Here is a 14,704-nt window from a genome sequence, read left to right as displayed (position 1 = left end):
TATAAGAAAAATTGGATTACCTTTGCTGTTCTTCGTCAGAATGCACTCCCAGGACTTCTACTTCAATAACAAATGTTGTTTTGGTTCCAAATAATCCATAGTTATGTCCAAATACCTCCGTTTTGTTCGTGCGTTCAGGTCACTATCCGAAGGGTAACGCGCGAGCGCATTTCGTGCCAAAAAATGTCTAAATATTCCATTACCGTACTTAGAAGCATGTCAAACGCTGTTTAAAATACATTTTGATGCTATTTTTCTCGTAAAATAGCGATAATATTCCAACCGGACAACGTTGTATTCATTCAAAGACTGAAAGAAAAAAATGGCGAGGTCTCGTGAACGCGCATCTCCAGTCTCACTGTCCCCAGGCTGACAACTTACAAACTCTGCTGCTGTTCTCTGACCCAGAGACAGGAGACGCGTCATTCCACTTTCTAAAGGCTTTAGAGAGCCAATGGAAGCCTTAGAAAGTGTCACGTTACAGCACAGATGCTGTATTTTCGATAGAGATGCAATTAGAAGGAAAACAAATTGTCAGACAGGGCACTTCCTGTATGGAATCTTCTCAGGTTTTGGCCTGCCGTATGAGTTCTGTTATACACACAGACACCATTCAAACAGTTTTAGAAACTTTAGGGTGTTTTCTATCCAAAGCCAATAATTATATGCATATTCTAGTTACTGGGCAGGAGTAGTAACCAGATTAAATCGGGTACGTTTTTTTTATCCGGCCGTGAAAATACTGCCCCCTATCCCCCAACATGTTAATAGTGTATTGACTGACTGGTGTGTGTGTGTGTGTGTGTGTGTGTGTGTGGGTGTGTGTGTGTGGTCTGGGTGTGTGTGTGTGTGGGTGTGTGGGTGTGTGTGTGTGTGTGTGTGGTCTGGGTGTGTGTGTGTGTGTGTGTGTGTGTGTGTGTGTGTGTGTGTGTGTGTGTGTGTGTGTGTGTGTGTGTGTGTGTGTGTGTGTGTGTGTGTGTAGGTGCCCTTTGAGAGTACAGACAACCAGGGGATAGTCTATACCTGGGTGGGCCGGGCTGCTGACCCTGATGAGGCCAAACTGGCTGAAGACATCATGAACTGTCTGTTTGATGAAACCTACAGCAAACAGGTACATCTGTCTGTTATACCTGTCTGTCTGTTATACCTGTCTGTCTGTTATACCTGTCTGTCTGTTATACCTGTCTGTCTGTTATACCTGTCTGTCTGTTATACCTGTCTGTCTGTTATACCTGTCTGTTATACCTGTCTGTCTGTTATACCTGTCTGTCTGTTATACCTGTCTGTTATACCTGTCTGTCTGTTATACCTGTCTGTCTGTTATACCTGTCTGTCTGTTATACCTGTCTGTCTTTATACCTGTCTGTCTGTTATACCTGTCTGTCTGTCTGTTATACCTGTCTGTCTTTATACCTGTCTGTCTGTTATACCTGTCTGTCTGTTATACCTGTCTGTCTGTTATACCTGTCTGTCTGTTATACCTGTCTGTCTTTATACCTGTCTGTCTGTTATACCTGTCTGTCTGTTATACCTACAGCAAACAGGTACATCTGTCTGTTATACCTGTCTGTCTGTTATACCTGTCTGTCTGTTATACCTGTCTGTCTGTCTTTATACCTGTCTGTCTGTTATACCTGTCTGTCTGTCTTTATACCTGTCTGTCTGTCTTTATACCTGTCTGTCTGTCTTTATACCTGTCTGTCTGTTATACCTACAGCAAACAGGTACATCTGTCTTTATACCTGTCTGTCTGTCTTTATACCTGTCTGTCTTTATACCTGTCTGTCTTTATACCTGTCTTTCTTTATACCTGTCTGTCTTTATACCTGTCTGGCTGTCTTTATACCTGTCTGTCTGTTATGTCTGTCTGTCTTTATACCTGTCTGGCTGTCTTTATACCTGTCTGGCTGTCTTTATACCTGTCTGTCTGTCTTAATACCTGTCTGTTATACCTGTTATACACTGGTTAATGTGGCAGTTTGACTGGTAACCATGGAACCTCTGACCGTGGCAGTTTGACTGGTAACCATGGAACCTCTCTCTGACCGTGGCAGTTTGACTGGTAACCATGGAACCTCTCTCTGACCGTGGCAGTTTGACTGGTAACCATGGAACCTCTCTCTGACCGTGGCAGTTTGACTGGTAACCATGGAACCTCTCTCTGACCGTGGCAGTTTGACTGGTAACCATGGAACCTCTGACCGTGGCAGTTTGACTGGTAACCATGGAACCTCTGACCGTGGCAGTTTGACTGGTAACCATGGAACCTCTCTCTGACCGTGGCAGTTTGACCGGTAACCATGGAACCTCTCTCTGACCGTGGCAGTTTGACCGGTAACCATGGAACCTCTGACCGTGGCAGTTTGACTGGTAACCATGGAACCTCTCTCTGACCGTGGCAGTTTGACTGGTAACCATGGAACCTCTCTCTGACCGTGGCAGTTTGACTGGTAACCATGGAACCTCTCTCTGACCGTGGCAGTTTGACTGGTAACCATGGAACCTCTTTCTGACCGTGGCAGTTTGACTGGTAACCATGGAACCTCTGACCGTGGCAGTTTGACTGGTAACCATGGAACCTCTCTCTGACCGTGGCAGTTTGACTGGTAACCATGGAACCTCTCTCTGACCGTGGCAGTTTGACCGGTAACCATGGAACCTCTGACCGTGGCAGTTTGACCGGTAACCATGGAACCTCTGACCGTGGCAGTTTGACCGGTAACCATGGAACCTCTGACCGTGGCAGTTTGACTGGTAACCATGGAACCTCTCTCTGACCGTGGCAGTTTGACTGGTAACCATGGAACCTCTCTCTGACCGTGGCAGTTTGACCGGTAACCATGGAACCTCTCTCTGACCGTGGCAGTTTGACCGGTAACCATGGAACCTCTGACCGTGGCAGTTTGACCGGTAACCATGGAACCTCTCTCTGACCGTGGCAGTTTGACCGGTAACCATGGAACCTCTCTCTGACCGTGGCAGTTTGACTGGTAACCATGGAACCTCTCTCTGACCGTGGCAGTTTGACTGGTAACCATGGAACCTCTCTCTGACCGTGGCAGTTTGACTGGTAACCATGGAACCTCTGACCGTGGCAGTTTGACTGGTAACCATGGAACCTCTGACCGTGGCAGTTTGACTGGTAACCATGGAACCTCTGACCGTGGCAGTTTGACTGGTAACCATGGAACCTCTCTCTGACCGTGGCAGTTTGACTGGTAACCATGGAACCTCTGACCGTGGCAGTTTGACTGGTAACCATGGAACCTCTGACCGTGGCAGTTTGACCGGTAACCATGGAACCTCTGACCGTGGCAGTTTGACTGGTAACCATGGAACCTCTGACCGTGGCAGTTTGACCGGTAACCATGGAACCTCTGACCGTGGCAGTTTGACTGGTAACCATGGAACCTCTGACCGTGGCAGTTTGACTGGTAACCATGGAACCTCTGACCGTGGCAGTTTGACCGGTAACCATGGAACCTCTGAACGTGGCAGTTTGACTGGTAACCATGGAACCTCTGACCGTGGCAGTTTGACTGGTAACCATGGAACCTCTCTCTGACCGTGGCAGTTTGACCGGTAACCATGGAACCTCTGACCGTGGCAGTTTGCCCGGTAACCATGGAACCTCTCTCTGACCGTGGCAGTTTGCCCGGTAACCATGGAACCTCTGACCGTGGCAGTTTGACTGGTAACCATGGAACCTCTGACCGTGGCAGTTTGACCGGTAACCATGGAACCTCTGACCGTGGCAGTTTGACCGGTAACCATGGAACCTCTGACCGTGGCAGTTTGACTGGTAACCATGGAACCTCTGACCGTGGCAGTTTGACCGGTAACCATGGAACCTCTGACCGTGGCAGTTTGACTGGTAACCATGGAACCTCTGACCGTGGCAGTTTGACTGGTAACCATGGAACCTCTGACCGTGGCAGTTTGACCGGTAACCATGGAACCTCTGAACGTGGCAGTTTGACTGGTAACCATGGAACCTCTGACCGTGGCAGTTTGACTGGTAACCATGGAACCTCTCTCTGACCGTGGCAGTTTGACCGGTAACCATGGAACCTCTGACCGTGGCAGTTTGCCCGGTAACCATGGAACCTCTCTCTGACCGTGGCAGTTTGCCCGGTAACCATGGAACCTCTGACCGTGGCAGTTTGACTGGTAACCATGGAACCTCTGACCGTGGCAGTTTGACTGGTAACCATGGAACCTCTGACCGTGGCAGTTTGACTGGTAACTATGGTATCTATCTATATACTCGTGTCTCCTAGGTGATCAACGAGGGGGAGGAGCCGGAGAACTTCTTCTGGGTGGGGATTGGCTGTCAGAAGGCGTACGATGAGGACGCGGACTACATGAAGTCCGCTAGACTGTTCCGCTGCTCCAATGAGAAGGGGTTCTTCGCTGTGTCCGAGAAATGTTCCGACTTCTGTCAGGACGACCTGGCCGACGATGACATCATGCTGCTGGACAACGGCCAAGAGGTGGGACGAGCTGTAGATACACCTGGACCCTACACCTGTCTGTCTATATACACCTGGACACTACACCTGTCTGTCTATATACACCTGGACACTACACCTGTCTATCTATATACACCTGGACACTACACCTGTCTGTCTATATACACCTGGACCCTACACCTGTCTGTCTATATACACCTGTCTGTCTATATACACCTGGACACTACACCTGTCTGTCTATATACACCTGGACACTACACCTGTCTGTCTATATACACCTGGACACTACACCTGTCTGTCTATATACACCTGGACACTACACCTGTCTGTCTATATACACCTGGACACTACACCTGTCTGTCTATATACACCTGGACACTACACCTGTCTGTCTATATACACCTGGACACTACACCTGTCTGTCTATATACACCTGGACACTACACCTGTCTATCTATATACACCTGGACACTACACCTGTCTGTCTATATACACCTGGACACTACACCTGTCTGTCTATATACACCTGGACACTACACCTGTCTGTCTATATACACCTGGACACTACACCTGTCTATCTATATACACCTGGACACTACACCTGTCTGTCTATATACACCTGGACACTACACCTGTCTGTCTATATACACCTGGACACTACACCTGTCTGTCTATATACACCTGGACACTACACCTGTCTGTCTATATACACCTGGACACTACACCCGTCTGTCTATATACACCTGGACACTACACCTGTCTATCTATATACACCTGGACACTACACCTGTCTGTCTATATACACCTGGACACTACACCTGTCTGTCTATATACACCTGTCTGTCTATATACACCTGGACACTACACCTGTCTGTCTATATACACCTGGACACTACACCTGTCTGTCTATATACACCTGTCTGTCTATATACACCTGGACACTACACCTGTCTGTCTATATACACCTGGACACTACACCTGTCTGTCTATATACACCTGTCTGTCTATATACACCTGGACACTACACCTGTCTGTCTATATACACCTGGACACTACACCTGTCTGTCTATATACACCTGGACACTACACCTGTCTGTCTATATACACCTGGACACTACACCTGTCTGTCTATATACACCTGTCTGTCTATATACACCTGGACACTACACCTGTCTGTCTATATACACCTGGACACTACACCTGTCTGTCTATATACACCTGGACACTACACCTGTCTGTCTATATACACCTGGACACTACACCTGTCTGTCTATATACACCTGGACACTACACCTGTCTGTCTATATACACCTGGACACTACACCTGTCTGTCTATATACACCTGGACACTACACCTGTCTGTCTATATACACCTGGACACTACACCTGTCTGTCTATATACACCTGGACACTACACCTGTCTGTCTATATACACCTGGACACTACACCTGTCTGTCTATATACACCTGGACACTACACCTGTCTGTCTATATACACCTGGACACTACACACACCTGTCTGTCTATATACACCTGGACACTACACACACCTGTCTGTCTATATACACCTGGACACTACACACACCTGTCTATCTATATACACCTGGACACTACACACACCTGTCTATCTATATACACCTGTCTATCTATATACACCTGGACACTACACCTGTCTGTCTATATACACCTGGACACTACACCTGTCTGTCTATATACACCTGGACACTACACCTGTCTGTCTATATACACCTGGACACTACACACACCTGTCTATCTATATACACCTGGACACTACACACACCTGTCTATCTATATACACCTGGACACTACACCTGTCTATCTATATACACCTGTCTATCTATATACACCTGGACACTACACCTGTCTATCTATATACACCTGGACACTACACACACCTGTCTATCTATATACACCTGTCTATCTATATACACCTGGACACTACACCTGTCTATCTATATACACCTGGACACTACACCTGTCTATCTATATACACCTGGACACTACACCTGTAATAATGTTTCCTCTCTCTCTCTGTCAGGTGTACATGTGGGTGGGAACTCAGACCAGTCAGGTAGAAATTAAACTCAGCCTCAAAGCCTGCCAGGTGAGATATGTGACCCTCCCCCGCCCAAACAGTAATGATTTGTTTTCTATAGTTTTACTATATCTTTACTGTGTATAGAGTCTGCCAGTCTATTGTTTTACTATATCTTTACTGTGTCTGTCAGTCTATTGTTTTACTATATCTTTACTGTATCTAGAGTCTGCCAGTCTATTGTTTTACTATATCTTTACTGTGTATAGAGTCTGCCAGTCTATTGTTTTACTATATCTTTACTGTGTATAGAGTCTGTCAGTCTATTGTTTTACTATATCTTTACTGAGTCTGCCAGTCTATTGTTTTACTATATCTTTACTGTGTATAGAGTCTGTCAGTCTATTGTTTTACTATATCTTTACTGTGTCTGTCAGTCTATTGTTTTACTATATCTTTACTGTGTCTGTCAGTCTATTGTTTTACTATATCTTTACTGTTTATAGAGTCTGTCAGTCTATTGTTTTACTATATCTTTACTGTGTATAGAGTCTGTCAGTCTATTGTTTTACTATATCTTTACTGTGTCTGTCAGTCTATTGTTTTACTATATCTTTACTGTGTCTGTCAGTCTATTGTTTTACTATATCTTTACTGTTTATAGAGTCTGTCAGTCTATTGTTTTACTATATCTTTACTGTTTATAGAGTCTGCCAGTCTATTGTTTTACTATATCTTTACTGTGTCTGTCAGTCTATTGTTTTACTATATCTTTACTGTGTATAGAGTCTGCCAGTCTATTGTTTTACTATATCTTTACTGTGTCTGCCAGTCTATTGTTTTACTATATCTTTACTGTGTCTGCCAGTCTATTGTTTTACTATATCTTTACTGTGTCTGTCAGTCTATTGTTTTACTATATCTTTACTGTGTATAGAGTCTGCCAGTCTATAGTTTTACTATATCTTTACTGTGTCTAGAGTCTGTCAGTCTATAGTTTTACTATATCTTTACTGTGTATAGAGTCTGCCAGTCTATAGTTTTACTATATCTTTACTGTGTATAGAGTCTGCCAGTCTATTGTTTTACTATATCTTTACTGTGTATAGAGTCTGCCAGTCTATTGTTTTACTATATCTTTACTGTGTCTGTCAGTCTATTGTTTTACTATATCTTTACTGTGTATAGAGTCTGTCAGTCTATTGTTTTACTATATCTTTACTGTGTATAGAGTCTGCCAGTCTATTGTTTTACTATATCTTTACTGTGTATAGAGTCTGTCAGTCTATAGTTTTACTATATCTTTACTGAGTATAGAGTCTGTCAGTCTATTGTTTTACTATATCTTTACTGTGTCTGTCAGTCTATTGTTTTACTATATCTTTACTGTGTCTGTCAGTCTATTGTTTTACTATATCTTTACTGTGTATAGAGTCTGCCAGTCTATAGTTTTACTATATCTTTACTGTGTCTGCCAGTCTATTGTTTTACTATATCTTTACTGTGTATAGAGTCTGCCAGTCTATTGTTTTACTATATCTTTACTGTGTATAGAGTCTGCCAGTCTATTGTTTTACTATATCTTTACTGAGTCTGTCAGTCTATAGTTTTACTATATCTTTACTGTGTATAGAGTCTGCCAGTCTATTGTTTTACTATATCTTTACTGTGTATAGAGTCTGCCAGTCTATTGTTTTACTATATCTTTACTGTGTATAGAGTCTGTCAGTCTATAGTTTTACTATATCTTTACTGTGTCTGTCAGTCTATTGTTTTACTATATCTTTACTGTGTCTGTCAGTCTATTGTTTTACTATATCTTTACTGTGTCTGCCAGTCTATAGTTTTACTATATCTTTACTGTGTCTGCCAGTCTATTGTTTTACTATATCTTTACTGTGTATAGAGTCTGCCAGTCTATTGTTTTACTATATCTTTACTGTGTCTGTCAGTCTATTGTTTTACTATATCTTTACTGTGTATAGAGTCTGCCAGTCTATTGTTTTACTATATCTTTACTGTGTATAGAGTCTGCCAGTCTATTGTTTTACTATATCTTTACTGTGTATAGAGTCTGCCAGTCTATTGTTTTACTATATCTTTACTGTGTCTGTCAGTCTATTGTTTTACTATATCTTTACTGTGTCTGTCAGTCTATTGTTTTACTATATCTTTACTGTGTATAGAGTCTGCCAGTCTATTGTTTTACTATATCTTTACTGTGTCTGCCAGTCTATTGTTTTACTATATCTTTACTGTGTATAGAGTCTGCCAGTCTATTGTTTTACTATATCTTTACTGAGTCTGCCAGTCTATTGTTTTACTATATCTTTACTGTGTCTGCCAGTCTATTGTTTTACTATATCTTTACTGTGTATAGAGTCTGCCAGTCTATTGTTTTACTATATCTTTACTGTGTCTGTCAGTCTATTGTTTTACTATATCTTTACTGTGTCTGTCAGTCTATTGTTTTACTATATCTTTACTGTGTCTGCCAGTCTATTGTTTTACTATATCTTTACTGTGTCTGTCAGTCTATTGTTTTACTATATCTTTACTGTTTATAGAGTCTGTCAGTCTATTGTTTTACTATATCTTTACTGTTTATAGAGTCTGCCAGTCTATTGTTTTACTATATCTTTACTGTGTCTAGAGTCTGCCAGTCTATTGTTTTACTATATCTTTACTGTGTATAGAGTCTGCCAGTCTATTGTTTTACTATATCTTTACTGTGTCTGTCAGTCTATTGTTTTACTATATCTTTACTGTGTATAGAGTCTGTCAGTCTATTGTTTTACTATATCTTTACTGTGTATAGAGTCTGCCAGTCTATTGTTTTACTATATCTTTACTGTGTATAGAGTCTGTCAGTCTATAGTTTTACTATATCTTTACTGAGTATAGAGTCTGTCAGTCTATTGTTTTACTATATCTTTACTGTGTCTGTCAGTCTATTGTTTTACTATATCTTTACTGTGTCTGCCAGTCTATTGTTTTACTATATCTTTACTGTGTATAGAGTCTGCCAGTCTATTGTTTTACTATATCTTTACTGTGTATAGAGTCTGCCAGTCTATTGTTTTACTATATCTTTACTGAGTCTGTCAGTCTATAGTTTTACTATATCTTTACTGTGTATAGAGTCTGCCAGTCTATTGTTTTACTATATCTTTACTGTGTATAGAGTCTGCCAGTCTATTGTTTTACTATATCTTTACTGTGTATAGAGTCTGCCAGTCTATTGTTTTACTATATCTTTACTGTGTATAGAGTCTGTCAGTCTATAGTTTTACTATATCTTTACTGTGTCTGTCAGTCTATTGTTTTACTATATCTTTACTGTGTCTGTCAGTCTATTGTTTTACTATATCTTTACTGTGTCTGTCAGTCTATTGTTTTACTATATCTTTACTGTGTATAGAGTCTGCCAGTCTATAGTTTTACTATATCTTTACTGTGTCTGCCAGTCTATTGTTTTACTATATCTTTACTGTGTATAGAGTCTGCCAGTCTATTGTTTTACTATATCTTTACTGTGTATAGAGTCTGCCAGTCTATTGTTTTACTATATCTTTACTGAGTCTGTCAGTCTATAGTTTTACTATATCTTTACTGTGTATAGAGTCTGCCAGTCTATTGTTTTACTATATCTTTACTGTGTATAGAGTCTGCCAGTCTATTGTTTTACTATATCTTTACTGTGTATAGAGTCTGCCAGTCTATTGTTTTACTATATCTTTACTGTGTATAGAGTCTGTCAGTCTATAGTTTTACTATATCTTTACTGTGTCTGTCAGTCTATTGTTTTACTATATCTTTACTGTGTATAGAGTCTGCCAGTCTATTGTTTTACTATATCTTTACTGTGTATAGAGTCTGTCAGTCTATAGTTTTACTATATCTTTACTGTGTCTGTCAGTCTATTGTTTTACTATATCTTTACTGTGTCTGTCAGTCTATTGTTTTACTATATCTTTACTGTGTATAGAGTCTGCCAGTCTATAGTTTTACTATATCTTTACTGTGTCTAGAGTCTGCCAGTCTATTGTTTTACTATATCTTTACTGTGTCTGTCAGTCTATTGTTTTACTATATCTTTACTGTGTCTGTCAGTCTATAGTTTTACTATATCTTTACTGTGTCTAGAGTCTGCCAGTCTATTGTTTTACTATATCTTTACTGTGTCTGTCAGTCTATTGTTTTACTATATCTTTACTGTGTCTGCCAGTCTATTGTTTTACTATATCTTTACTGTGTCTGTCAGTCTATTGTTTTACTATATCTTTACTGAGTCTGTCAGTCTATTGTTTTACTATATCTTTACTGTGTATAGAGTCTGCCAGTCTATAGTTTTACTATATCTTTACTGTGTATAGAGTCTGCCAGTCTATTGTTTTACTATATCTTTACTGTGTCTGTCAGTCTATTGTTTTACTATATCTTTACTGTGTATAGAGTCTGCCAGTCTATAGTTTTACTGTGTCTGCCAGTCTATAGTTTTACTATATCTTTACTGTGTATAGAGTCTGCCAGTCTATTGTTTTACTATATCTTTACTGTGTATAGAGTCTGTCAGTCTATTGTTTTACTATATCTTTACTGAGTCTGTCAGTCTATTGTTTTACTATATCTTTACTGTGTATAGAGTATGCCAGTCTATTGTTTTACTATATCTTTACTGTGTCTGTCAGTCTATTGTTTTACTATATCTTTACTGTGTATAGAGTCTGCCAGTCTATAGTTTTACTATATCTTTACTGTGTATAGAGTCTGCCAGTCTATAGTTTTACTATATCTTTACTGTGTATAGAGTCTGCCAGTCTATAGTTTTACTATATCTTTACTGTGTCTAGAGTCTGCCAGTCTATTGTTTTACTATATCTTTACTGTGTCTGTCAGTCTATTGTTTTACTATATCTTTACTGTGTATAGAGTCTGTCAGTCTATTGTTTTACTATATCTTTACTGTGTCTGCCAGTCTATTGTTTTACTATATCTTTACTGTGTCTGCCAGTCTATTGTTTTACTATATCTTTACTGTGTCTGTCAGTCTATTGTTTTACTATATCTTTACTGAGTATAGAGTCTGCCAGTCTATTGTTTTACTATATCTTTACTGAGTCTGCCAGTCTATAGTTTTACTATATCTTTACTGTGTATAGAGTCTGTCAGTCTATTGTTTTACTATATCTTTACTGTGTATAGAGTCTGCCAGTCTATTGTTTTACTATATCTTTACTGTGTATAGAGTCTGCCAGTCTATTGTTTTACTATATCTTTACTGTGTATAGAGTCTGTCAGTCTATTGTTTTACTATATCTTTACTGTGTATAGAGTCTGCCAGTCTATTGTTTTACTATATCTTTACTGTGTCTGCCAGTCTATTGTTTTACTATATCTTTACTGTGTCTGTCAGTCTATTGTTTTACTATATCTTTACTGTGTATAGAGTCTGCCAGTCTATTGTTTTACTATATCTTTACTGTGTCTGTCAGTCTATAGTTTTACTATATGTTCTGTCTCTCCTCCAGATGGTAATATAATGGTGGTTCTGTCTCTCCTCCAGGTGGTAATATAATGGTGGTTCTGTCTCTCCTCCAGGTGGTTCTGTCTCTCCTCCAGATGGTAATATAATGGTGATTCTGTCTCTCCTCCAGGTGGTTCTGTCTCTCCTCCAGATGGTAATATAATGGTGGTTCTGTCTCTCCTCCAGGTGGTAATATAATGGTGGTTCTGTCTCTCCTCCAGGTGGTAATATAATGGTGGTTCTGTCTCTCCTCCAGGTGGTAATATAATGGTGGTTCTGTCTCTCCTCCAGGTGGTTCTGTCTCTCCTCCAGGTGGTTCTGTCTCTCCTCCAGATGGTAATATAATGGTGGTTCTGTCTCTCCTCCAGATGGTAATATAATGGTGGTTCTGTCTCTCCTCCAGGTGGTTCTGTCTCTCCTCCAGGTGGTTCTGTCTCTCCTCCAGGTGGTAATATAATGGTGGTTCTGTCTCTCCTCCAGGTGGTTCTGTCTCTCCTCCAGGTGGTAATATAATGGTGGTTCTGTCTCTCCTCCAGGTGGTTCTGTCTCTCCTCCAGATGGTAATATAATGGTGGTTCTGTCTCTCCTCCAGATGGTTCTGTCTCTCCTCCAGGTGGTAATATAATGGTGGTTCTGTCTCTCCTCCAGGTGGTAATATAATGGTGGTTCTGTCTCTCCTCCAGGTGGTTCTGTCTCTCCTCCAGGTGGTAATATAATGGTGGTTCTGTCTCTCCTCCAGGTGGTAATATAATGGTGGTTCTGTCTCTCCTCCAGATGGTTTTGTCTCTCCTCCAGGTGGTTCTGTCTCTCCTCCAGATGGTAATATAATGGTGGTTCTGTCTCTCCTCCAGGTGGTTCTGTCTCTCCTCCAGATGGTAATATAATGGTGGTTCTGTCTCTCCTCCAGGTGGTTCTGTCTCTCCTCCAGGTGGTAATATAATGGTGGTTCTGTCTCTCCTCCAGGTGGTTCTGTCTCTCCTCCAGGTGGTTCTGTCTCTCCTCCAGATGGTAATATAATGGTGGTTCTGTCTCTCCTCCAGGTGGTAATATAATGGTGGTTCTGTCTCTCCTCCAGGTGGTAATATAATGGTGGTTCTGTCTCTCCTCCAGGTGGTTCTGTCTCTCCTCCAGATGGTAATATAATGGTGGTTCTGTCTCTCCTCCAGGTGGTAATATAATGGTGGTTCTGTCTCTCCTCCAGATGGTAATATAATGGTGGTTCTGTCTCTCCTCCAGGTGGTTCTGTCTCTCCTCCAGATGGTAATATAATGGTGGTTCTGTCTCTCCTCCAGGTGGTTCTGTCTCTCCTCCAGATGGTAATATAATGGTGGTTCTGTCTCTCCTCCAGGTGGTAATATAATGGTGGTTCTGTCTCTCCTCCAGGTGGTTCTGTCTCTCCTCCAGATGGTAATATAATGGTGATTCTGTCTCTCCTCCAGATGGTAATATAATGGTGGTTCTGTCTCTCCTCCAGGTGGTAATATAATCGTGGTTCTGTCTCTCCTCCAGGTGGTTCTGTCTCTCCTCCAGATGGTAATATAATGGTGGTTCTGTCTCTCCTCCAGGTGGTTCTGTCTCTCCTCCAGGTGGTAATATAATGGTGGTTCTGTCTCTCCTCCAGATGGTAATATAATGGTGGTTCTGTCTCTCCTCCAGGTGGTTCTGTCTCTCCTCCAGATGGTAATATAATGGTGGTTCTGTCTCTCCTCCAGGTGGTTCTGTCTCTCCTCCAGATGGTAATATAATGGTGGTTCTGTCTCTCCTCCAGGTGGTTCTGTCTCTCCTCCAGATGGTAATATAATGGTGGTTCTGTCTCTCCTCCAGATGGTAATATAATGGTGGTTCTGTCTCTCCTCCAGGTGGTAATATAATGGTGGTTCTGTCTCTCCTCCAGGTGGTTCTGTCTCTCCTCCAGATGGTAATATAATGGTGGTTCTGTCTCTCCTCCAGGTGGTTCTGTCTCTCCTCCAGATGGTAATATAATGGTGGTTCTGTCTCTCCTCCAGATGGTAATATAATGGTGGTTCTGTCTCTCCTCCAGATGGTAATATAATGGTGGTTCTGTCTCTCCTCCAGGTGGTTCTGTCTCTCCTCCAGGTGGTAATATAATGGTGGTTCTGTCTCTCCTCCAGGTGGTTCTGTCTCTCCTCCAGATGGTAATATAATGGTGGTTCTGTCTCTCCTCCAGGTGTACATCCAGCACATGCGGTCTAAGGAGTCGGAGACGCCCAGGAAGCTGCGTCTGGTCAGGAAGGGGAACGAACCCCACTGCTTCACACGATGCTTCCACGGCTGGGGGGCCTTCAAGACGCCGCCCGCGTAGAAATGCACAGCGTAGACACGTCCACGTAGAAACGCACAGCGTAGACACGTCCACGTAGAAACACACAGCATAGACACGCCCGCTCTACGTAGAAACGCACAGCATAGACACGTCCACGTAGAAACACACAGCATAGACATGTCCGCTCTACATAGATGCAGCTTTGTCTTCTACCTGAAAGAGACGCTTTATCATATCAGCACATGTTTGACCTGCTGGATGTTCCCCTTCCTGTTCCCCTCCCCTCCTTCCTGTTCCCCTCCCTCCTTCCTGTTCCCCTCCTTCCTGTTCCCCTCCCTCCTCCTTCCTGTTCCCCTCCCTCCTCCT

The 14,704-nt window shown here is 41.9% G+C and overlaps 1 protein-coding gene across 1 annotated transcript in view; it reads left to right on the top strand.

The window, feature by feature from the left end:
* LOC106593976 (protein flightless-1 homolog) overlaps nucleotides 1–14,399 on the top strand; it is a gene marked incomplete at its 5' end in the record, with an annotated part of 87,624 nt that extends 73,225 nt beyond the window's left edge. Inside the window, 4 exon segments of the mRNA XM_045711486.1 lie at nucleotides 983–1,111; nucleotides 4,281–4,493; nucleotides 6,531–6,596; nucleotides 14,243–14,399. Coding sequence (XP_045567442.1) covers nucleotides 983–1,111; nucleotides 4,281–4,493; nucleotides 6,531–6,596; nucleotides 14,243–14,377 — 543 coding nt within the window.
* Between the last annotated feature and the right edge of the window lie 305 nt (nucleotides 14,400–14,704).

Source organism: Salmo salar, unplaced genomic scaffold (assembly GCF_905237065.1).
Source record: "Salmo salar unplaced genomic scaffold, Ssal_v3.1, whole genome shotgun sequence".
Taxonomy (NCBI): domain Eukaryota; kingdom Metazoa; phylum Chordata; class Actinopteri; order Salmoniformes; family Salmonidae; genus Salmo; species Salmo salar.
Note: the sequence above shows the minus strand (reverse complement) of the source record. Positions and strands in the feature narration are given on the sequence as shown.